The 26,949-nt window shown below is 34.3% G+C and overlaps 1 protein-coding gene across 3 annotated transcripts in view; it reads left to right on the forward strand.

Moving 5' to 3' along the window:
* Positions 1-25,419, forward strand: part of Ss18 (SS18 subunit of BAF chromatin remodeling complex) — an 89,863-nt gene extending 64,444 nt beyond the window's left edge. For 2 of the 3 annotated variants that reach the window (XM_020183885.2, XM_074070118.1), the window contains 6 exons: positions 4,922-5,089; positions 5,765-5,869; positions 8,494-8,586; positions 9,297-9,419; positions 13,197-13,330; positions 23,674-25,419. In XM_020183885.2, coding sequence (XP_020039474.1) covers positions 4,922-5,089; positions 5,765-5,869; positions 8,494-8,586; positions 9,297-9,419; positions 13,197-13,330; positions 23,674-23,700 — 650 coding nt within the window. In that variant the 3' untranslated portion in view covers positions 23,701-25,419. The remainder of the gene's footprint in view (positions 1-4,921; positions 5,090-5,764; positions 5,870-8,493; positions 8,587-9,296; positions 9,420-13,196; positions 13,331-23,673) is intronic. The other variant, XM_020183886.2, reaches the window with a different exon arrangement.
* Positions 25,420-26,949: the final 1,530 nt, after the last annotated feature.

Here is a 26,949-nt window from a genome sequence, read left to right on the forward strand (position 1 = left end):
TCATTTGGAACAACCAGAAATACCTCCAGATTTTGCTAAATGTTCCCTGGGGGACAAAGTCACCAAGGTTGAGAATCTCAATTTTAAGATATTGTTAATATGAATAAGCGCATCTAATGGTGGTCTATGTAAAAAATGACAACAAAATGGTTACTGATACAATTGTTTTAATACCTTTTAATGCTTTTGTGAGAATTTCTATAAAAACTAAATTGTAAGAAGCTTGTATCATCACAAGCTGTTCTTTGTAGTAGCTAAAATTTATCATGATTTATGATTTCATTGGTTACTTACATAACTAAGTTTGTGCTTAGCTGCAGTGACTTCACTAAGCTTCTGGGATTATCATCCTACCTTCTTTTCTTTTCTTTTTTTTTGGTAGTACAAGGGTTTGAATTCAGGGCCTCACACTTGCTAGACAGGCATTCTACAACTTGACCCACTCCACCAGCCCTTTCATCCTCCTTTTTTTAGTTATTTGTTCTGTTCTTTTATCTTTAATATTGTATCCAGGTATCTTATCTAGCCTATTTAAATTTCTAGATGTGGACAGATACACAATTTAGTTGTGTAAAGAATTGTTATTCATTTTAAAGGTCTGTTTAAACAGGCAGTAGGTTAGCTTTTTGAGTTTTCTAGAATCCAAGAATTTTTTTCCTTTTTTATTAGCATATAATAAAAAATAATGTACTGGAGGATACATTATGACATTTACTGAAGTTCCTACAATATATCTTAATTAGATTCATCCCCTCCACAAGGATTTTTTTTCTTGCAAATAAACTATTGTTACCTTCAAATGAGAGCTGCAAATGGTTTAGTTTGAGATAAATGGTTTAAGGAACAAGTAGTAAAATGAGAGTAAGAATATGAAAATAGTTACTGTGAATGCGGTTTCAAGGTCTAAATCTTACCATGTAGGTATACATAAGTTTTAAAAAATTTTATGTTGTAATGGTAGAGATACATTATACAGAACTGTCTTCATGAGCGATAATGTCATGGGAGAAGAATGATTTGACATGGAGAAGAAGAGCACGTAGTGGTTAAGAACATGGACTCCACATTTCTCCCCATTTCAGAGCTGTGCAACTTTGAGTAAGAGTCTTAATATTTGTAAGCCTTTACTTTTCTTGTCTGTAAAAATGAAGTTGGTAGTACTACTTATTTTGTAAGGTTTGCAGGAGGGTAAATACATGTAAATCTGTTAGCTTAGTACCTAGCTTATAATAGTGTTCATTAAATGTTAGCTATCATTTTTAACCATATTATCTAAAGTAATCTTGTGGGGTTGGGGATTTAGCTCAGTGGAAGAGCGCTTGCCTGGCAAGTGCAAGGCCCTGAGTTCGGTCCCCAGCACCGAAAAAAAAAAAAAAAAAAAGGAAAAAAATAGAAAAAAAAAAGCAAAACAAAAAATAAAATAATCTTGTATTAATGTTACAACTCATAGAATTTTAGTGTATTGGCTTGCCACAGAAGAAGTGAGTATATACATGTATATGTATGTGCATGTATATAGAACATTTTAAAATTACATCATTCAAAATTGTTCACAGGTTACTCAACACAGTATCTGTAAACTCTTCTTTTTGTTCTATCTAATTGAAAGTCACTGAGATAGTGACAGTGCCCATCACATCTTTTTATCACCATGGCTCCTTGCCTGGGGTCTGGTATGTAAGAAATACCCAAATTTGATTCCTGATTTGTTTTTTTTTTAAATTCCTCTTTTTGACTAGTAATTTAAGATAAAACTAAGTATTAACCATCTCATTGATAACAAAGAAGTCCAATAATATATAATATAGTATTTGTGAATATTTTGCATGTGTTTGAGATACAGGACATTGCTTCTATAGAATATCTAGTAGGGTATAATACTCAAAAAAGAAAGAAATAGTGTGATAGTTATGACTTCGTTTTATGTCCTTTCAAAATACTTGGAAAAATATATTCTAAATAAGACATTACTAGAATCTCTGTGTATGTATTATCACAGTTTGTAGTGCATCTTAACATCAAAATAGTTTGTGTAAAAGATAAGAAATATCCCTTAAGCATATAGTATGATGGTATTATTTGCAGAAATGGTTATTTATAATAGACTCATTTTATAACCTTATTTTACTCTGTTGTACATGTTTTTCCTACTTATTTTGGAGTAGTCTATTGAGATTTACTTATTTCCATTAGTATCTCAAGAGATAATGCACATTGCTAGTATAGCATATTTCTTTATGATAAGGAAAGTGAAAGTAATAATGCTTCCTAAACAATCAGGATTGAAGTCATAAAGTCATAATTCTTTATCTTTAATGCATAAGACTTCAGGAAAACAGTGAAAACTGCCTTGTTTTAGTAATTCTAGCCTATTTCATTCTCTCGGTGCTTTTAGATTTGATCCTGAATGATGTCAGGATCCTCAGAGGGAGGGAAGTGACAGAGAATAAAAGAAGAGTGGTAATTGAGCTCTTTGGGATTGGAACTGCTGACAGTCCCAAAAGATAAAGCACAACTGGCATGGTCTTTTCTGTCTAGGTTTAAGCTGGAATTACTTTTCTTCTAGAAAAGCTTTAGAGCATAGCTTAGAATTTTGTTGTGACTTTTTGTTTTGTTTTGTTTTACTTTCTCCACCCTGGCTATTACAGTTTTTCCTTTTTAATTTTGGACCCAATACATAGAATATGCTCTGTTGTGGTGTTGACTTCAAGGCAAGAGATCTTTAGACAGTGTTGAGAATAAAGGCAAAGCCTCACTTTGTGAATTACATAAATGCCCAGTCAGGTTGCCTATTGAATTATGAATATTTGTGTTCGATACTTTATTAGACACAAAATATTAAACCTGTGAGTTCAATTAAACTCATTAGTGTTTTAGAACTTTTTAATAGTAAAATTTGCTTTTGAATTATGACTTTATTATAGCTTGTTTTTGAGGAGAGCCAGTGAAAAATAGTACAGCAGGCATAAGCTTTGAAATCAGACTTGAATTTTGTCTTCTTTCCAACTGATGTCTATTAGCTAGCTATATAATCTTAATGTTTGAATTCCTTGTCTAACAACTTGAAAATTGGGATTCTTTTTTGTGGTAGGTGTTGGGATATATAGGAAATTGATGTGAAACCATGTAATTGGCAGCTTAAGTGTGCACTTGGTGTTCTCTTTCTCTCTACTCTCACTGAGCCTTGTCTCTACCTACTTCCTTTGTGAAACAGAAGGCTGGAGTGACCTTAGAAAAGGCTTGTATTTTATGGTAATAAAACGGGAGAACAGAAAGAAAAGAAGTACGAGGACAGAATAAGGTGAATGGAGGGGAAATTATCTCGGTAAAAGCATTTCTTCAGATAAAATAGTTCTTCTCATTAAAAAGAAGATAAAGTCTTTCTACTTACATTGTTGCTGATACTGTAGGTCAGTATTAGATTTAAAGAGGTGGACTTGCTTGGTTTTTCATTTTTGTAATTGTTTTAAATAATTGTTACATTGTTTTAGATAATTAAACAATGAGGTTTTGGCTCACCTGGGCAATTTTGCCTGTAAAACTTTTCCAGGCTCTAGTCTTATCCTTTTGAACTTTCTTCTTAAATTGTCCCGAAGTCAGTAAAGACGGAATATGTAGCTGTGTAAACAGGAGACTGGGAGATGACTCACATATACTTCTGAGAAAGTAATGGTTACAATAGTAGAGTGATGAGCTCCCCACATCGTAACATGGCCCAGTGAACCTCTAAAGAACTGCTTACATTTTAAGGTGGCAGCATGGGAGTTATAGCCATTGTGTTTTTGTTTATTGTTGTTTATTTGTTTTGTTTTTTTGTGGCACTGGGGTTTGAACTTGGCCTCACACTTGCTAGGCAGGTGCTCTGCCACTTGAGCCACTCCACCAGCCCGATTGTTGGTTATTTTATATGATAGCTTTTTAGTGTTTTGTGACACCGTATCATAGTTTGGCTACCCTGTTCTTGCTTACTCTAGAAATTGTGTAGTTCAAATTTCTGAGCCTAAGGCTTATTGCAGTTATTTGCCTAAGTGTTTTTAAGATGAGAGCAGTTAGGAAGAAAGAGTTTTAGTAATTTATTAGGAAGCCCTATAGCCCTTTGATTCCAGGAAAACTTCTTAGTTCATAAAGCTTGCAAAAGATTTAGAAAAAGGAAAGAAAGACCTCTTAATATTTTGCTATAAAATTAAAGTTTATGAAATTCTACGAACATATTTGTAAATATTTGTGTAGTTCCCTACCTTATAAGTGGTTGTTCAAAAATAAGATAAAATGGAAATCCAGAATTTGGTTTCCTTTCCCTGGTTTGACTGTTGATTTGCTGTGTAATTTTTGTGATTTTACTTTGAGTATCTTTTCTGGTATAACTGAAGGGTAATATTTTTTCTATAGAAAATCTTTCAGAATTTTCATATATTGTATCCATTTTTTTTTAACAACTAGAATATTCTTCCAGTGGATTTCAGGTCACCTACCATGGACTGGTTGTCTTTCCTTGTTTGCAGATTATTTTGGCCATGTAATCTTTAATTCAAAGACTTGTTTTTAGTGGGAGGGGAGAGTATATAAGGGAAGGGTGTAGGAGGGTTAATATGGTGAAAATATTATGTACATTTGTATGTAAATGGAAAAATTAGACCTGTTAAATGGAGGGATTATAAAAGGAGAATGATGGAGGGGGTGAATTCAACTATGATATACTATAAGAACTTTTTTAAATGTCACAATGTACCCCCAGTACAACAATAATAAATACAAATTTTAAAAAACCAAAGACTTGTTTTCATTTGAAGTCAGTTTTTTATTATGTTTGATCATACATTTTGTGTATTAGTTTGTAAAAAAAAAAAATTCTTGTATTTCTCTCAAGATGATGAAAATACATGCCAAAAAATTACCTGTATAATGTTTTATCTACTTGCAGGTCCAATGATGCATCAGCAGCCTCCTTCTCAGCAGTACAATATGCCACAGGGAGGTGGGCAACATTACCAAGGACAGCAGCCACCCATGGGAATGATGGGTCAAGTTAACCAAGGCAATCATATGATGGGTCAGAGACAGATTCCTCCCTATAGACCACCTCAGCAGGGTAAGATTCCATTGGGAAAATTTCCCACTTAATGTAAATAACTGTAATGGAAAGGCTTTAAATTTTAATGGACTTTTTATCTAGACAAAGCCAAGGTTTTTTGTTTCTTGATTCTACCCCAACCCCCCAGAAGATAGTGTATAGGAGGTACAAAGGGTCACGAAGTAGATAGGAACTTCCAAGTATACAAGGTTTCTTTTACCTGTTATTTTCTGGGAAAAGGTTACATCATAAAATTTTATATCAAAAGCTCACTAATTCACAATAGAAAATGCCTTTCATTTTTAGAAGTTACTAAATATGTGACCAGGAACACCAGTTCTATTCAAAGAACACTAATGCCAGAAAAAAAAGGAAATTGTTTTTCTGTCAGGTTGAACCTCTTTTTTAAGAAGTTAGTGTATTTGTTTTTCTGAATTGGTATTGTTTGATATTCCATGTATGGTCTTAACAATTTTAGTAAATATGTATGGAACTGGGTTGTATGCGTGTGTGTAAATGTGTATGGAACTGGTGTGTGTATGTGTGTGTGTAACTAAAAGTATCAGACATGCCAAAGCTTTGGAGGGAAATCTACAGCTGAGAAATTCTCTCTGATAACAGCAGATTAGAAAGAAAGCTTTTGATGATATAGAGAACAAATTATTTACATCTTGACTGGTTGTGGTTTTTCAGGCCCACCACAGCAGTACTCAGGCCAGGAAGACTATTATGGGGACCAATACAGTCATGGTGGACAAGGTCCTCCAGAAGGCATGAACCAGCAATATTACCCTGATGGTAATCTCTCCTAATGTTAACCTTCCCATTTTCTACCCCTGCCCAATATTAATGTAGAAAGCTACTTTAAAGATGAAGAAACTACCAATTTGTTTCTTCTGCATTTACCACAATTCAGTAATCTAAAGTACCAATGATAGCATTAGTTTATAATCTAATTCAAAATATTTTGTGTTGCTATTCCATTAGTACCTTCAGGAATCACATTCTGCTATTGGAATCATTTCTTACATAAATGAGGTTCATTTTTATATTTAGGATTGTTCGTTTGAGCCAAAGCAAATATTACTGATACATTTCTTTTTTAAAGTTTTTTTTACACACTTTAAAGTTCACCCATTGATTTATTTTTATGCATTGTGTAAATACATATAGAGTATAGTTCTTAAATATTTTCCAAGTTTCACCTATTACTTATATATGTTAGTGCATACATTTGAAAAAAAATTGGGGTGGTCTAAATTATATCCATTATGTAGCTATACATAGTTTCATAGAATAAGTAAGGCATTTGGAAGTGAGAGTTTAGATTGTTTAGTTTAGTTGCTTTTTTTTCCACGTAGAAAGGTGGATTATGAAAAACTGATCAGTGAAGAAATACTACACTTTAAGAAAATCTAAACAGTAATAATCCACATATATACATAGGTTTTCATTGTGCAGTTCTTTCAGTTTTTCTGTTTGAAAATTCTACAGTGTTGAAAAAAGTAATCCAAACATATAAAACTGAAAGCAATTGGTTATATTGCAAAGTAATTTGTCTCATTATCAAAGGATTTGCCAGAAGATTTTTTTATGTGAGTAGGCACCTTGTGGTGTATTTATAAAGGAAGAACTAAGAAACTTAAAGCTGATGTGTCAGGAGCCATTGGCTAGAAACTAATGTAAGCTAGCAAGAAGATAAAATTTGGTGTATTTGAAAATTTATTTCACCTGTCAGTTTTCATCAATGTGTATGAAAAGAATAAAGGTAACCTAACAGCACTAATATTTAATGTCCAGGCTCTGACTATAGAGGGTAAACACTTAAACTATTGAGTTTTACATACAATAAATGTTTATTAGTGATGATATTATGCATATAAATAATTCTGGTTAGAACGATATATTGTTTGATCTCAGGTTTTCTTGCCTTGAATTAGTTGAGATGTTGCTTTTTTCTTTTTCCTCTCCTTAGATAAGGTATTAAGATTTTTTAAATTAAAAACCTTTAGTTATAGTAGACTGTAGGTATATTAAAGAGGTGAAATCTGCTTTGTTGTATTATATTTGTTAAGACATCTGCTGAAAATTTTTGTTCCTGAGTATTTCCTGAAATGTGAAATTTGTCTTCTTATAAACATAACCTTTCTACTCAAAATAGATATGTATGTTATTTTTTGTAAATGTCAGAACCTTAAAGTTATAATTTATTTTATTATATTAGTAAATTTTTTTTTACTTAATGGTATCATTTTTACATTGATGTGTATAAAAATGTCTTGACGTGTAAACATTCTATTTACATCAATTATTTTCTTAAGCAGCTTTGGGTATTTTCTCTACAAACATTTATGCTAACGAATAGCTGGATGGGAGTCTGCAGATTTTTTTCTGTAAAAGGCCAGGTGGTAAATAGTTTAGCCTTTGGTGGGCCATATGATCTTGGTCTCAACGCTTACCTGTAGCAGGGTAGCAGCTGTAGACAATACTTACATGAATAGGCATAGTGTATTCCAACACAACTTTATATATAAAAACAGGCCACTGGCCATATTAAAACTACAGGCCATAGTTTGCCAACCCTTGATGTAGATATTTATGTAGTGATTTGGGAACATTCAAATACTAGAGCACTGAGTATAATATTTGTTTGTAACTATATTCCTTCTTTCTTAATTAGGCATTCTTGAAAAACTTAGTTCAGATTTTAGCAACCTGAAAGGTTAGTAGGTTGAGAACAGAATCTAGTTACCTTACAGGTGAAATATATTATATCATAAAACTAAAGGAGTACTCTAACACTCAATATAATAATAATTTTGAGAAGGTATATACTTATAATACTGTAGAAATGGTTTCTAAAAACTTCCAAAATGACACCATTAAGAAACTACTGCATCTGAAACTACTTTGAGATACCTATACTTTATATAAGAAAAAGAGTGAAAAAATTGTTTCAGTTTCAAGGGAAAAACTTATAGAGCTCTTTCATATTTTGCATTGTTTTTAGCATATGCTGTGGAATTGGAGACCAGCAGAACAGGTGTTTGACAAAATATGATAATTGCTTCCTTTGTTCTTTCTGTTTTAATTTATTTACATGTGAAAGGCCTAAATGCTTTCATTCTCTTTTTTTTTAAAATAGAAGAGTTTTTTTCCTCCTTAAAGAGGATAAGTATAGTTAAGAGAATAAGTGTAATGTTTCTAAAACTACTGCTTTTGACTTTTAAAAAATTTTGCACGTTATCTCTGAAAACAATCACATTGGTAAATATTTAGCTAACGCGATTAAAATTATTTTTATGTATTTCCATTTCTTTTTCTTTTTTTTTTTTCAGTTTTATCTGAAAGTTGAAATATTTTTAGGGTTTTCACTCAGTGGCCATTAACGTTTCTTCCTGTCTCTTGTCGAATTGATGTAGGTCATAATGATTACGGTTATCAGCAACCGTCGTATCCTGAACAAGGCTACGATAGGCCTTATGAGGATTCCTCACAACATTACTACGAAGGAGGTATCTATATACCTTCACACACATACACATATATATCCCCTTCTACAGGAATGAAAATTCTTGCATAAGACAACTTCTACCCATGCAAAGCTCTTGTAGAATACTAGTTGCTGGCTGTCTTGAAAGTACAGGAAGCCCAAAACAATCAAAATAATTTCCTTACAAATATTTAAAATGTATAACCATGACTTGCCATTTCTAACATCAATAAAAAGACTAAAACATTTAAAAATAATTTTTTCCTCAGTGGAAAATTTCTATTTGAACATAAATCCGTCAATCCAATTTTTTTTCTCATGTGTGTTTACCTATGTATAATTTTACATATAAGCATAGTGCCTTTAGGAAACAGCTTGCTGATCTTGTGTAGCTAGTGTGTGCTCTTGTAGCTGTCTTTAATTTTGTCTTTTTTATTTTATTTAGCATAGTCATGATCTTATGACTGTGATGTTCCAGTAAATGTAATGCTCGTATGGCAGAGACGCTGAAAATGCTGCAGTTCAACCTTGCAAAATTGGCTTTAACTGCAGTTTGTTTGGCCGAAATCCTTCTGTTTGGTTTGAGTTTTTTCTTTGTTTTGTTAACTTAAAAAAATCAATATGGCATTTTCATTTTGTTCTTGTGTTGTTGGCTATGCATCTTAGAGGGGAAAAAGTTAATTAAGCAAAGTTCTCAGTGTTTTTTTTTTCCCCTCTTCATTTATCCTGTAGGAAATTCACAATATGGCCAACAACAAGATGCTTACCAAGGACCACCTCCACAACAAGGATATCCACCCCAGCAACAGCAGTACCCAGGGCAGCAGGGCTACCCAGGACAGCAACAGGGCTACGGTAATAGCTTATTGCAGTTTATTTTTCCACCAGGAAATGCACTGGTTACTAATTTGAAATTGGAAGTAGATGTTTTTTACATGAATTATTTTTGGAAAATATAGCCCAGTTAACTATTAGTGTATTCATTTAAAATGTTCCTCTTAGATATGCTAGTTATCCATTTAATAAGAACTACAAAAGAACAAACTAGAAGTGGTTTATTGACCAAAGATAAGATGTATAGTTACTGGAAAACCAAGAAAAAATAAATTCTTAGACCTATTTCATTTTCCTGACCAGTCAGTAGCTTTTGTATGTGCTTAGAAAATGATGATGGGTGATTATTAGCCATATTTGTTTCTAAAAACTAATGACTGTTACTACAAAACATAACATTGATATTTTTTGAGTACAAATGAAGATACCTACTCAAAGTGAATAAAGAAAAATGTTTTTGTCACTCTAGTTTAAAAGCATTATGCACACCCATTGAAGTGTATTTACTGCAGTTATGTATCATACAGAGTTTAGGGAAGTATAGCCATATTTTCCAGTTAAGTACTCACTATCATATCTACTGCCTCTAGCTAGATTTGATTCCTAGCACCACAAGAAAAAGAAATGTACTGCCTGGATATCTGATTGTAAATACTACTTTTGATTTATTAGGTAAGTAGTGGGGAATGAGGACCTGTTATCTCAGTCTTAAATTTTAGGCTACTATAACTATTTGAGATATAGGAAAGTCAGGTTCTAATGACAGAGAAGTAGCTACTTATTAATACAATACCATCTCTTGGCTAACTTAGTCCATTTTTTTTTACATGAGTAATATCTTACTATTTTTATTTTTTTCCCATTTTTATTAGAATATGTTCATTGTTATGGGAGGGGAGTTATTCATTGTGACAATTCCAAATAGGCTTAACATTGTACATTGGTTGATCACCTCCACCATGCCCCACCCCAAACCCTCCCCTGCACCACTTAAGGCAATTGCAAGAGGTTTCATCATTCTGTTCATACATGTATATGAAGCCCATTAACCATATTCCCTCCTTCATCTCCTTCATTCACCCTCCCCCTCACAGTAACCACCCACACTGTACCTATTTTACAGTCTTGTCTTTCATTATTAATTCCAAAGTCAATGTTCAAAGGGATTTCTCAAAATATCCACACTGTGAGTATACTCTACTTTGGTCAGTTCAGCCCCTTACATTATTTTTCCTTACCCCTTCCTTCCCATTCCCACTATTATTCTACAGCCTTCAATACATGTTGTTATTTACTGTACCTGTACAGATGTAATGCATTTCGATACTGTTGACTATCATTCTCTTTTCCTTTCCCACCTCCCTCAAGTTCCAAAGAGTACTATTACAAACATGTTCTACATATATGTATATACACACACACACACCACATTTTCTTAATCCATTTAGCAGTTGTAGGGCATCTGGGTTATTTCCATAGCTTGTCTATTTAATGAACAGTGTTGCAATAAACATTGGTGTGCAAATAGCTCTGTTTTTTGTTGTTGTTGTTTTTCAAGTGTGTCTGTTGTATCATGACTTAACATTCTTTGGGTATATGCCCAAGAGTGATATTGCTGGATCATATGGCAGTTCTGTATTTAGTTTTTTTAAGGAATCTCCATACTGCTTTCCATAATGGTTATATTAATTTACATTCCCACCAACAGTGTATAAGGGTTCCTGTTTCACCACAGCTTCACCAACATTTGTTGTTTGTATTCTTGATGACAACCTTTCTAACTGGGGTGAGATGAAATCTTATGGGGTGAGATGAAATTTCTTTTATGGCCAGGGAATTTGAACACTTCCTGATGTATTTATTAGCCATTTGTACATCTTCCTTTGAAAATTCCCTATTCAATTCATGTGCCTGTTTCTTCATTGGGTTATTAATTCTTTGGGGGTTGAGTTTTTTTAATTCCTTTTAATCTCTGAATATTAGTCCCTTATCAGATGACTGTTTGGCAAAGATTTTCTCCCATTCTTTGGGCAGTCTCTTAAGTCTAATTCAGTCAGTGATTTAAGCTTTTCTGTTACTACGGCCATGCCTGTCTACCTATGATAGAAAATCTAAGAATCCAAGGTGAGGCTCATACGCTTTTGTTCTCTCAACATACACTTTGAAACTTTCAGATATTGGGAGAATCAGGAATTTTCCCAAGGAAGGTAGGTTGTGGTTCTTTGATTCTAGATGTGACTTTAGAAATAGTCTGTGGTTCTCTTGTTTTCAGGAAAGGGCTTTCTTGTCCTTCCCAAATATTTCCCTTCCATGACTTTTTAGTATTTGTACTTTGAATAAATCCATTATTCCGATTTTACTGCATGTATATGAAAACAAATATGATGTGTCTAAATCAGTTAAATTCATTGACTTGAGAAATGAAGTTTTCATTAAGAAGAGAGGGTGGAAAAAAGTTACTTTTTAGTTAATAGTTAAATGTTGTTTTATAAAACAGGAATCCTAAAGGAGAAATTCCCATTTTGCTTATTCATAGGCTCCAGTTGTCAAATTTTCTTCTAATAGAAAATTTAAGAGTTTTAATAATTGAAGGTATAATAAATAAATAATCACTGATACAATTTATTTAAGATTGAAATTTTATTGTTCTCTCTTGAAACTTGGCTTTGTAGCCATTGTTTTCTGTCACGTTTTGAATGGTTGTGGTGGAAGACATTTAAGTGTCAAAGCTTTTAGCTTGTGTTCTATAGAGCATTCTGTACAATAGACAATAGTAGAGTTTATAGAATAGACATTTGTTAGCATAGCAAATCAGTCTCTTGCCATCTCTGGAACTTGAAATCATTTTTATGGATAAAGTATTAAAGGTAATTGATTCTCAGAGTGTAACTTTCGAATCTAGCTTTTTCACATGCAACCTGTGGCTTTTCAAGTCTTTACTTTCTATTTTAAAATGCTGTGATAATAAGTTTGTTGATCAAAATACAGCCATGTGGTTATTTTGTGATTACAAAGGTAAATCTAGAGTCATACTTCTATAAATATCATGGATTCCCAAGCTTTATTCAGAAACTATTTCATTATCTTTTGAATCTGCCTCTTATTTTTCTTTTGCCTCTTGATTGCACTGGCTTATTCTTCAATAGATGTATAGATTCATTTTGTTATCATCATGGAGTTAACCTAGTTTATAATTCTGTGAGTCTTTCTTACGCATTTTGATGTATACATTCAGTGATAGCTAGATCACAATGCAACAATAGTTACATTGAAGTAATATTACAGTATTTTCACTTTTTTTCAGTATTGGGATTTGACCTTAGGGTCTTGTGCTTGCTCTGTCACCTAAGCCATACCCCAAACACTTTTTTGCTTTAGTTATTTTTTTTTTGGATAGGGTCTTATGTTTTTGCCTGGGCCAGCTTTGTACCACAATCCTCCTACCTATGCCTACCTCATAACTGGAATTATAGACACATGCCACCACTTCTGGCTTGTTGGTTCAGATGGAGTCTTACTGACTTTTTGCCCAGTTTGTCCTTGAACCATTATCCTCCTGTTCTCCAGCTCCTGAGTAGCTGGGAGTGTAGGCATGCACTACTATTCTTGTGCTATGTTTTCGCTCTTATTATAGCCATTCAAATTTATTTCACAAAGCATTTGAGAAAATCAATGTACCAAATTACCCTTTTTAGTTTAGATAAAAAAAATAGAGTACCATGTAGTTTTAAACCTGCTGAAACTCAGAGACTTAATGTATATTTACCTGGGCTTTTGTTTTTGTTAATTATCTTGTAGGTCCTTCTCAGGGCGGTCCAGGTCCTCAGTATCCTAACTATCCACAGGGACAAGGGCAGCAGTATGGGGGTTATAGACCAACACAGCCTGGACCACCACAGCCACCCCAGCAGAGGCCTTATGGATATGATCAGGTGAGTTATTAGACCAGCTGTGGGCTGCCACATTATTTGTTCATTTCTTTTTTTTCTTTACTCTTAGTTGAATTAAATGCCAATACCTCTCTCTGTCTCTGTCTCTTCCTCTCTCCCCTCTCCCTCCCTTCCTCTCTCTGTCTCTCTCTCTCTCTCTCTCTCTCTCTCTCTCACACACACACACACACACACACACACACACACACACACACACACACACACACACACCTTCCCTTCCAGCCCCCCTCCCCCTGGCATTATTTCTGTAGGTGTCTCTCTAGCCTCCCACATGTTTGTGGCCTCGGCCTACTGAGATTGGGAGTCCATCTGTGTCATTGTTTTTATTAGCTCCCCACTTCATTTTGATGCATCTGCCACACATCCTTCACATCTGTAATAGCCTATCTTTTTCAATTCCACCTTAGCGTTCTCTGTTGCATCCTTCCACACACATGTCTATTTCCTCAAGTATTATTTCTCCTTTGTTATATTTCTCTCTCCTTTCAAATATGTGGATATTTATCTCATCCTAAGGTAAGATTCCCCCTGCCTAGTATTCTAGTTACTTCTGTTTTCATTGAACACCTCAGATTTATAATCTGTAATCAGTGCCACAGTCATTATTTTATGAATGGCATTATTACACAGTCTGACTTAACTATGAAAATGATTTATTTTTTGTAGTTTCTTTAGATTAATTTCAGGTTTGTCTAATGTTTCCCCTGAGGGTTTTCTGGTCACTACTTAGATCCCTAAAACAGGTTATTTCTGACATGGAACTGTCTTCAGTATGTAGACTAGTGTTCCCAGGCCAACACAGATGCTGTAATATGAGGAACAACCCAAATGCAGCCCAACTAGAATATGAGGTCTGAGCAGTTCCTTTCTCAAGTGACTCTCAAACCTACAACTTTCTTGTAATGACAATGGGTAAGAACAGATTAGTAATTTTTTTTAAAAAAAAATATATACTACAACAAAATTAAAGAATTAGGCCAAACATTAAGTTTTCAAAGTAAAAAATGACTGTTGGCTAATAAGTAGTTAAGGGTAGGATTTCTGAGCAGATAAAATTTAGTCTTTTTCTAGTCTACAAGTTAACATTTTAAAGAGTGAGATTCTAGTTATATATTCCTGCATTTAATAAATAGTTGTTAATTTTTCCATATGTGCTCGACACCATATTAGCTTCTAGATAAGCAAAATAAACATGATCTCCATGGTGGATTGAGCAGTTATTATAGTGTTCCTTGATTTAACCTTAGCATTTGGCACATATTCCTTTTTATTCTTTTTCTTTAGCTTTTGTAACACTGTTATTTTGTTCTTCTGGCATTCACAGTGATTTGTTCTTATCTTAGTCATTTTATATTGCTGTATAACAGAATACCTAAGGCTGAGTACTTATATAATGAGAAGAGGTTTATTAGCTCACAGTTCTGAAGACTCAGGTACATGATGCTGATATCTGTTCAACTGTAGTGAGAGTGTCATTGCAGATGGCAGCACAGTGGTGGGAATATGACAGTGGTAAGCACATGCAAAAGAAAACACAGAGGGTGTTAGACCCTATAACAACCCATTCTTCTGGGAATTAATCCATTCCTATAAAATTTGCATTAATCTCATTTGAGTGTGTTGTCCTCATGACCTAATTACCTTACACTAACACCCCCACCCCCATTAAAGGTTCTACCACTTCTTAACATTGCCACACTAGGGACCAAGTTTCTAGCACATGAACCTTTGGGGAATCAACCATATCCAAACCAAAGCAATTCTTTATTTTGTTTCTTTCATACACTCACTGGTTTCTCTTCTTTCTTTTACCCAAATACCGATCCTGAACCCTGTGTTTTTTCTTCTTTTAAAGTGTGAAGTGGGAGAGTTTATTGAGATAGAAAAGTATAAAGTAGAAGAGTAGAGCCCCTATAGCTGGGGAAGTCCCTGAGAAATGACACTTAGGTTTTTACCCATTTTCTCCCGGGGCATAGCTCAGTCTCTATGCTAATTAGGTGTGCAGAAAGCATTTTGGTTAGCTGTGCCTGCAATGTTCTTATTAGGGGGTCCTAATCCTCATGCTATGTGGCCTGCCTTTTTTTCTCTCCACTCTTTAAGGTCACAGGTAGGTCATAATGGAGGTTTCCAGGGTCCCTTTCATCTGTCTTATTCTCCCTTCTGATGAAATAATCCTTAGAAGTAACCATAACTGCTGTTAGGGAATAGGGCAATGACCGTTCTTTGGCTACTTCAAGCTAGAAAGGGGCATTGGTAGAGGATAGCAGTCAGGGCCTACTCACAGAGGCCTATCTAAGGGTCTCCGGTAAATGGAGGCCTTATTTGAGGCTCCCATTTTTATCTTAAACTTATGAGGTGACAAGGGAAATTTAGTTGGCAGAAGATTTACTTGATGGGTTATCAGGACCAGGACCAGGAAATATCCAGTTATTTTTTTTAGACAAAATGAAACAAGTTAAGGTTACTGTCCATATAGTCATTTTCTTTAATCCCCTGGGTTTTTTTAGTCTTAAGTCAATCCTATATTATACTTGAATTGTGCTTAGCCCATCTCAACCCAACTTCATCTTTTTTTCCCCCAACGGTATACAAAACATCACTCTTTAGTTGTCTTAACATTGCCTCAATATCAGCATGTCGTGGATTAACCTGACCACTTTTTCTTTCTAAGTCAGTATATTTCTAAATCTCTTACACTTCATTTATTGAGCAGTAATTATAGGCTAAGTACTCTGCTAAGATTGGGGATATATTGAGAAATAAGAAATACAGACTCTGGCTCAGACCTGTAATCCTAGTTATTTGGGAGGCTGAGATCGGGAGGGTCATGGTTCAAGGCTAGCCCTGGCAAATAGTTGGCAAGACCCCATCTCCACAATAATCAGAGAAAAATGGACTGGATTTGTGGCTCAAGAAGTAGAGCACCTGCTTTGCAAATGCAAAGTCCTGAGTTCAAACTCCAGTCCCACTGGGGGGGAAAAAAAAAAAAAGACACACAGACTCTGCCTTTGTGAATTTAAGTCTGTGGGATCAGAGAAGTAAACCACTGATATAGTATGATAAATACTTGCATAAAGAAAGCAAAGATTTATATGGAAGGAGCTTCAGACTCATACAGAGAAGCTTTTCCTTGGGAAGTATTACATGTGAAGACTCAAGAATGGGTCAGTATTAGCCAGATACACATGAAAAAGAAAAGGATATTCTATTCAGGAAGAAGAGCACTGGCAAAGTGCTAATGTTAGAATGTGTAGTTCAATAAAGCAGAAGCATGAGGAAGAAGAGACATGTGGAAGAAGAGAATATTGCAAACCATATTCGATGATTGGACTTTACCCTAACATCACTGTAGAGCCTTTGAAGGGTTTTAAAAAATGTGAAATATTTAGCAGTGCCTGCACTTGGCAGTCATGTTGTATATATGATCTACTTCTCCTTTTATCATATTTATTCTTGTCTCTCAAGCTCTCAAGAATTTGGGACTATGCTATGGATAAAGATTCATGGTGTTTGGGTAGTTGCCAATCATGTCTCCTTCCTTACTGGAATGGGATGAGGAAGGGACTATGCTGGCTACTCTAGTACAGTAGTCTCTGCATTGATATGATCTTTTTTAACTTATCTTTATCCTTCCTCCTCTCCTTACAAGTATTTGTTCATCTCTTTATTTTAGGGAAAGTACTTTGTTAACCTTTTAGAGATGGATAAGGCAAAGGAAAACCAAAGCAGATTCCTAAACCCTATAGTACTATAATTATAGTGTGATAGTTTAGGCAGAATAATCTTGTAGCATTAGGCTATAAGACTGTGGGAAAGTTGAGAGAGAAAAGTCTTAATAGGCTGCTTCTATATTAGTGTTTTTCATCTCTCTTAACTATCTATATTTGTCCAGTTCCTCAGGCTAAAAACCTGTAATCATCCTTAATTCCCTTCTTTTGCAAATTAAATCCAACCAATCAACAAACCTCATTACCTCTTCCTTCCTAATATATCCAGTATCTAACCAGTTTTCACAGTCTCCTCTTCCCCAAGTCAATGTCATGACTCTCACTCATTTGGACTGCTAGAGAACCTTTCTTCTTGGTTTTTCTGATTTCATGCTGCTTTCTCAAGAGGATATTCTCCACATAGAACCCAGTGTGATCTTTAAAAAACAATTGTCACATTATGCCACCTCTTAATCAAAACCTCACATTGACTTCCGTCTCACTAAGAATTAAGAGCCATGCCTTATATTGGCCCACAAATACATATCTGACTTATTCCTACCTTCTTCCATGCCACGCAGCAACCATTTGCTCTTCTCATTGTTTCAGTCACATTGGCCTATATGCTGTTCCTTATACATGTCAAGCAATTTTCTACTTCAAAACCTTTGCTGCTGTCTCTTATGCCTAAAACCCTTCCCCCATTCCTGGCTTCTTACCTCACTTTGTTTAAATCTCTAAGATAGTTAAAACCCACCATTGTATTGTATTGCTCTTTCTCCCTTCCCTTCTTTATGATATTCAAAAATAGCTTTGTTGATGTTTAATTTACAATTGTATGTTAAGTGTACAACTTGATGTATTTTGTATCTATTCATCTGTGAAGCAATCATCAAACCAAAATAACCAGGTATCCATCATGCCCCAAAGTTTCCCTCTGCTTCCTTAAAATCTCTTGCATCCCCTCCCTAGAGAACTACTGATCTACTTTCCATCTCTATAGAATAATGTACATTTTCCAGAATTTTACATAAATGAAGTCATATGATACATTATTTTTTCTCTGACTTCTTTCACTTGGTATAATTATTTTGATATTTATTATATCACGTTTGTTGATAATTTTTCTTTTTGCTAACTTGTATTTCATTTTATGACTATCCCACAGTTTATTTATCCACTGATCTTCAGATAGACATTTGGATTTCTAGCTGGGGCTCTTTCATATAAAGTGCTGGGAACAGTCATTTACAAGTCTCTGTGGATGTGTGCATTTGTTTTTCTTGTCTAAATGCCTAGGAGTAGATCATATGGTAGGTGTATGTTTAATTTAAGAACTGCCAAACTTCCAGTGTAGTTACTGTCTTACATTCCTACTAACAGTGTATGAGAATCTAGTTCTCCCATGTTCTTGCCAACATTTTGTATGATGAATCTTGAATTTTAGTTTTTCTAATAGGTGTGTTATAACAACTTATGATTCTGATTTGAGTTCCTCCCAGGACTAATGACATTGATCATCTGTCTCCTCGTGTATATTTGCTATCTATCTGTCTATTCTGAAGTGTCTGTTTAAATCTTTTCACTTATTCTTAATTTGGGTTCTGTATTTTGTTATTCAGTACTAACAGCTCTTTATGTAGTGTAGATATATGTTCTTCACTGAGTATATGATTTACATATATTTTCTCCAGTCTTCTCATTCTCTTTCACAGTGTCTTTCAAAGAGTCCAGGGTATCAGCTTTTTTTCTGATGTATCATGCTTTTTTGTGTGTGAAATCTTTACCTGACCTTAGGTTATGATTTTCTCCTATGCTTCTAGAAGTTTTATATTTTCAGATTTTACATTTAAGTCAGGTCCAATTTAAGTTAATTTTAAAATATGGTACAAAGTAGTTTGCATGTTTTTTTCTTTTTGAATGGATGTTTTCTTAGCTATTTGTTGAAAAGACTATCTTTCCTCTATTGAATTATCTTTTTACTTTTGTGGAAACGTGTTTATTTCCAGACTCTATTGTACTCCATTGTTGTATCTATTTTTATGCCAATAGCACACTGTTTTCACTATTGTAGTTTTATAGTAAGCTCTGAAATCAAGGAAGGATAGTTTTCCAACTTTGCTCTTTTGTAAAAGTTGTCTTTGTAGTGTAGATTCTTTGTATTTCCACATGAAGTTTAGAATCCATTTCCACATCAAAGCCTCCTGGGATTTTGATTGGAATGGCATTGATATAGATCAGTTTGGGGAGAATTGGCATGATATCCATGATTTTTCAAACCTGTGAACATGCATATGTCCCTTAAAATTTTTTTCAGCAGTGTTATGTTTGCAATTTATAGGCCTTTATACAGCTTTTGTCAGATTTAGCTCATAAATATTTTATTTATTAGCATTTATTAATTTGACAAAAGAACAGGTCTTATTATGAATATTTTATATATTTGATGAAGATCCATTGAATTTTCTACATAGAAATCATATTAGTTTTAGATAAAATAGTCCAGCCTCAATGCTATTGTTGCAAACCCCCCACCCCCAATTTGCTCCTTCCCCTACCCTACCCTTCCTTGCTCTGTTCCCTGCAACTAGACCCTTCAGTACACTGTTATTTAAAAACAGTAGGAGTGGACTTTCTTTTGTCTTGTTCCTGATCTTAGGTAGAAGGCAATCAGGTTTTCATTCTTGTAGGGTTAGTTGTAGTTACTTGTTAGTTGTAGGGGTTTTTGTAGCTGTCCATTATCAGGTATGGTATCGGCTACTTGGCTGAAGGATTTGTTTTTTTGTTTTCCTTTTTTTAATCAATCAAGAATGACTGTTTAAATTTTGTCAACAGATTTTTTTCCTTATCTATTGAGGAGATCATAATTTCCTTTTTTTTTTAGTTTGTTGCTATGTAATGACACTGATTTTCAAATTTTAAATTAATTTTGCCACCCTGGGATAAACTCCACTTGATCATGATGTATTATACTTTTATATATTATGATTGCTTAGCTAAAATTTTGTTAAGAATTGGGCTTTGCATTTGCAAAGCAGGTGCTCCACTGCTTGAGCCACACCTCCAGTCCACTTTGCTCTGATTATTTTGGAGATGAGGTCTCATGAACTATCTTTCTGGCTGGTCCCAAACTGTGATCATCCCAATCTCAGCCTCCCAAGTAGCTAGGATTATAGACATGAGCCACTGGCACGTGGCAGGATTTCTTTTCTTGTAATATACTTTGTCTGGTTTTCTTTTTTTTTTTTTAATTGTTTTATTATTCATATGTACATACAAGGCTTGGGTCATTCCTCCCCCCTGCCCCCACCCCCTCCCTTACCACCCACTCCATCCCCTCCCTCTTCCTCCCACCCCCTCAATACCCAGCAGAAACTATTTTGCCCTTATCTCTAATTTTGTTGAAGAGAGAGTATAAGCAATAATAGGAAGGAACAAGTGTTTTTGCTGGTTGAGATAAGGATAGCTATACAGGGAGTTGACTCACATTAATTTCCTGTGCATGTGTGTTACCTTCTAGGTTAATTCTTTTTGATCTCACCTTTTCTCTAGTTCCTGGTCCCCTTTTCCTATTGGCCTCAGTTGCTTTTAAGGTATCTGCTTTAGTTTCTCTGCATTAAGGGCAACAAATGCTAGCTAGTTTTTTAGGTGTCTTACCTATCCTCACCCCTCCCTTGTGCGCTCTCGCTTTTATCATGTGCTCAAAGTCCAATCCCATTGTTGTGTTTGCCCTTGATCTAATGTCTACATATGAGGGAGAACATACAATTTTTTGTCTTTTGGGCCAGGCTAACCTCACTCAGAATGATGTTCTCCAATTCCATCCATTTACCAGCGAATGATAACATTTCATTCCTCTTCATGGCTGCATAAAATTCCATTGTGTATAGAAACCACATTTTCTTAATCCATTCGTCAGTGGTGGGGCATCTTGGCTGTTTCCATAACTTGGCTATTGTGAATAGTGCTGCAATAAACATGGGTGTGCAGGTGCCTCTGGAGTAACCTGTGTCACAGTCTTTTGGGTATATCCCCAAGAGTGGTATTGCTGGATCAAATGGTAGATCAATGTTTAGCTTTTTAAGAAGCCTCCAAATTTTTTTCCAGAGTGGTTGTACTAGTTTAAATTCCCACCAACAGTGTAAGAGGGTTCCTTTTTCCCCGCATCCTCGCCAACACCTGTTGTTCATGGTGTTGCTAATGATGGCTATTCTAACAGGGGTGAGGTGGAATCTGAGTGTGGTTTTAATTTGCATTTCCTTTATTGCTAGAGATGGTGAGCATTTTTTCATGTGTTTTTTGGCCATTTGAATTTCTTCTTTTGAGAAAGTTCAGTTTAGTTCACTTGGCCATTTCTTTATTGGTTCATTAGTTTTGGGAGAATTTAGTTTTTTAAGTTCCCTGTATATTCTGGTTATCAGTCCTTTGTCTGATGTGTAGCTGGCAAATATTTTCTCCCATTCTGTGGGTGTTCTCTTCAGTTTAGAGACCATTTCTTTTGATGAACAGAAGCTTTTTAGCTTTATGAAGTCCCATTTATCTATGCTGTCTCTTAGTTGCTGTGCTGCTGGGGTTCCATTGAGAAAGTTCTTACCTATCTATACCTACTAACTCCAGAGTATTTCCTACTCTTTCCTGTATCAACTTTAGAGTTTGTGGTCTGATATTAAGATCCTTGATCCATTTTGAGTTAATATTGGTGTAGGGTGATATACATGGATCCAGTTTCAGTTTTTTGCAGACTGTTAACCAGTTTTCCCAGCAGTTTTTGTTGAAGAGGCTGCTATTTCTCCATTGTATATTTTTAGCTCCTTTGTCAAAGACAAGTTGGTTATAGTTGTGTGGCTTCATATCTGGGTCCTCTGTTCTGTTCCACTGGTCTTCATGTCTGTTTTTGTGCCAGTACCATGCTGTTTTTATCATTATTGCTTTGTAATATAATTTGAAGTCAGGTATTGTGATACCTCCAGCATTGTTCTTTTGACTGAGTATTGTCTTGGCTATTCGTGGCCTCTTGTGTTTCCATATAAATTTCACGGTAGATTTTTCAGTATCTTTAATGAATGTCATTGGAATTTTGATGGGAATTGCATTAAACATGTAGATTACTTTTGGGAATATTGACATTTTTACTATGTTGATTCTACCAATCCATGAGCAAGGGAGATCTCTCCACTTTCTATAGTCTTCCTGTCTAGTTTTCTTATTGAGGTAGTAGAGTGAATTGGGAAAAATTTCTCCTTCAATCTTCTGAAAGTATTAGCATAAAATTGGTAATATTCTTTCCAAAGTATTTGGTATAATTCAGCAGTGAAGCCATATGAGCTTAGAGGGATTTTTTTTGTTGTCGTTGTTGTTAGAAAGTTTGAAATTACAAGTTTAACTTACTAATTATAGGGGTATTTAGGTTTTCTATTTATTTCTTCTTAGGTAAATGTTTTTTTTTTCCATGAGATTTGACTGTTTAATCTGTGTTGTTGAATAATTTATTTGTTTTCCATTTAATATCTCCAGAATCTATGTATGCCTCTCATTTCTGATACTGGTAATTTCTCTTCTCCCCTCCCTCCTCTTTTTTTTTTCTCCCTCCCCCTTCCTCCTCCTTTTCTCCCTCTCTCCCTTTCTTTTTTCCTTATTAATCTGGCTGGTTTTTGTTTATCTTACTGATTTTTCTCCTAAGAGCCAGCTTTTGGCTTTGTTGATTTTTTTTTTTTCTCACTTGCTTTTTTGTTTTCTGTTTCTTTCTTCTAGATCTTTATTATTTCTTCTTTTTAAGTTACATTTGCTCTCTCTTTCACACTTTCTTAAGATGGGAGCTATAGCTTCATTGATTTAAGACCTGTCTTCTGCCAGGTGCCTATATCTCACACCTGCAATCCTAGCAATTGGGAGGATCGCTGTTTGAGGCCAGCACAGGCAAATTATTCTCAAGATCCCATCTCCAAAATAGCCAGAGCAAAATGAACTCTCCAGTTCATATATATTCATGAATATTTTTGGTGGTGATGAATATATTTGAGGTGTGATCCAGTACAAAGCCCTGAATTCACACCCCAGTCCCACCAAAAACAAAATCTATATTCCTTTCTAATATAGAACTTAATTTTCCTCTGTGTACTTTCTAGCTACATTCCACAAATCTTTTACATGTTCTGTGTTCATCTTCAGTCAGTTCAGACTGCATTTAGATTTTGCTTTTGGCTTTATTTTTGATCCAAGAGTTGTATAGAAGTATGTGATTTAATTTTCAAATATTTGAAGATTTTACAGATTTTTTATTAATTTCTAATTTAATTACATTTTTGTAATGAAGCATACTTGTTATGGCTTGAATTTTTTGTATTTATTGAGACTTGTTTTATGGCCCAGGAGATAGGCAATGAGGGTATTCTATAAATGTCAATTATATCAAATTGGCCCAAAGTGTTACGCCAAATTACAGCCAAGCATAAAAAGATTTAACTGTGTACCTGAAACCATTAACAAATACTAGTGTGGTACAATGGGTTGTAAGTATGAAATTTGTAGAATGAGTGTTAAGAATTATCTGCAGTTTTCTATGCTGAACTAATTTAGGTCAAACTATCATCTAATTATATTTTTTAATTTTTCTTTTAGGGACAGTATGGAAATTACCAGCAGTAAAAAAGTACTTACATTCCAATAGCCAGTATCTATTAGCAGCCATATTGTCACCTCAGCACTGTGGACAACTCCTTGTGAAGAAATCCTTCCATTCCATCTAGTTTTTGGGAAAACCTTGTGGATAAGTGGCTGTTTCATCAGTAAGCAGCCTTTGTGGTTTAGTTTTAAAAGGCTTTAGTAGCTCAGAAATACTCCTGATTTCACATTTCTACTCTAGATGGCAACATTGGACAGAAAATGCAATTACATAACCAATTTGTAGTGATTTTGGAACTGTGTTTCAAATGGACTGTTACAGACTGAAAGGTGTGAACAGCTTTGTATGTTTATGAAGGTTAAGGGAATTTAATACTTTTCCACAGATTCTTTTGTAAGGGGAAGAGGGAATGTACACTTTTTACAGCAGCAATATTTTGTATATTATGTTTATTTCATGTGGTGAATATGCAAGGCGGTACACTACGCACTGGACAGAATCAGAAATCCTCTGTTAATGTGGACTGGAATGTGATAGATGCTTGATTGTTTTGTTCTCAAAATGGTGTACTATGAAGATAAAGGTGAGGGAGAAGACAAAGCATGCCATATGTCCACTATCATTTTCTTATAGAGGGAATTCAAATCCCTTTTATCTATCAGATAATCAAGGGTACTTGATACAGCTTTTGAGTAAAAAGACTTTTTTTTTTTTTTTTTTTTTTTAGCAAAACCCTCCAGTTTTGTGGATTAAAACCTTTTTATAAAGATCATTTATAATACTGTTTTAAAATGTGAGGCAATAAGAATTACTTTATGTTGGATCTGAGGAATGTTTGGTAACAGTTTTATGTAAATGAAGTGATAATCCTCTTAAAATAGCAATAACTGAACATGAAAGCGTTAATTTTACCTTGTTTGAATAATCAGGGAACTTAATAAGTAATGTCAACACATTTTATAAATGAACCACAGAATAGTCAACATTGATCCAGTAATTTTATTTTTTAACATTAGAAGAATAATTGTTTTATATAACAAAATAGTTTGGGAGACTTTACATACCTTGATTTCAACTTTCTGAACTGGAAATAATGCCATTTATAAAGAGATGCTTTTATGTTTTTCCCTTTTTATGTTGGTTAATATACAGGTGATTAGGAAAATGCTTACTGATGAGGTTTATTCTGATCTGTATTGAAAGCATGAAGGTTTCATTTTAGATCTCCTTGTTTGTGAGCATGGCATATTTAATCATTATTTGAGACTGGCCTGTGCCTGATTGTATTAACTAAATTTGGGGATACTGCACTGGGCAGGAAAGTATGCACTGAGAATTTTCTAACCCCAGTTATTTAAGCATAATCTGAAAACATCTGGCCCAAAGGTAAGTTGCTATTTTCATCACAGTTGGCTGTGCCCAGGGAATAAGATGTATTCTTTATAATTGAATTGGTTTTTCTCACTTCTAACTGGAAACAAAACAGAAGGGGTGCCATAAATTTGAATAAGAGAACATACTATATGAGAGAGAGAGAGAGAGGAGAATATGAGTGTTTTAAGGTCAGAATAGATTTTTTTCAACGTCGTCAGTAGAAAATGGACATCAAGTTTTGGACAGATAAAGCCTTATTGTGATTGAAATGCTTATAGATTCTGTGCCAATTTTCCACCACTGTGTACTTTGTTGCTATTTAAAACTGTATCAACTCTAACAGAAGAATAAATTATTTGTGATTTTAATTTTCTCATTTGTTTCTTTAAATTAGATCTCTTTGACTCTCTTGTTTTGTCTGGAGACTGTGCTGTGGGTTTTTATATAAGTTAGTCCAGTATAAGCAGACTATATTTGTATTCTAGGACTTTATCAAAATTCTCTTGCCATGCCCAAGTTAATTAGAATTAACTGTTCAGTAATCAGCATGTTGTGTAGGCTGTTTGTTACAGAATTCTTTCTCAGAAAATGAAGTCCATGAGGCTATAATCAAGATGACTGAATTAGATAAATGAGTTGAGGAGACAAAATTGTACTGAACCCAACCTGGTGTAGATACGTTATCTCATTTAAAATAAGCTCAACTGACATTAAGAAATAATTTGTCTTGCCAACCCATCTTCTGTTGTCTTATTCTCCTTTTAATGGAAACTAAAATTGCAATTTTAATAAGCAGAATTTCCTCCAGGACTTTCTTCCTGGAGACTAGTGCATTTGCAAGGTTTAATTGTTTTATAACAGTCCTATTTTGTAAAAGTTTTTAATTGGTGGTGACAAAAATTACCTTACTCCTTTGATACCTAGTAGAAGAACAACTTTACTAGTAGCTTTCTACCAAATTTGACATTTCTATAAAAACTGTATATTGTAAAACTAAAAATTTCATTTTATCAAAATATTGTATAATAACTAAGTATACCATCCCATAAAATTCTGGAAGCAAAATATTACTAAGAAAGATCAGGGTGATTATTGATAAAACATTTAAAAATACTTAAGTGTGTTAGTTTTGCTGTTTGAGATTGTGTATTATTCTGTAACTTTATTCAGGTGGCATGTTATTTGGACTTTTTAAAATGGGATTTTCAGATATGCACCAAAGTGGAGAGAATGGATAATGAACCCTGTATTCCAGTGACCCTGTTTATTTACTTAGCAACTCACGGCCCATCTTCTGCATCCAGTATCATCACACACATTGCAGCAAACACCATGTTATTTAATCCCTAAGTATTTTAGGAAATACTACATGGTAAATACTTAGAAGAAGAAAAACAAACAAAAAACAAAACACTTGAGACCTTAAGGACTCTTCCTGCTCCTGAAATTCTGTATTTTCAGCATTAACTTGAGTTAGAAACTGAGAATCCATTAGCTGCTGCCTTTCCCTTTATTTAAAAAGTCATTTGTGTTAAATAAAAGATTAACAAATACCTTACACAAAAAGTGAACTTTCTTCATAATTTCTTCCTGTAAAGAGAACAGTTGTTAAAGGTTTAGTATGTTTCTCTCAACTTGATTTATGTGCATAGGAAACCATATATTGTTTGTTAGTTTAAACAAAAAGTAGAATCATACTATATGCTATTTTGTAACTTTTTTTCTTGGTTTTTTTTAAACTTAGAAATACCTTTAATGTTCTGTATTCCTGTGTTGCCTTTAATGTTTTACTATTGCAAAACCACAGTTTTCATGAATTATCTGGAAGAGTTCTTTTCTGTATACTTTTAGAATATTGTGAGGCTATGGGCATTTATCAGCCTAAAAGATGTGACCTT

This window comes from Castor canadensis, chromosome 4 (assembly GCF_047511655.1).
Source record: "Castor canadensis chromosome 4, mCasCan1.hap1v2, whole genome shotgun sequence".
Taxonomy (NCBI): domain Eukaryota; kingdom Metazoa; phylum Chordata; class Mammalia; order Rodentia; family Castoridae; genus Castor; species Castor canadensis.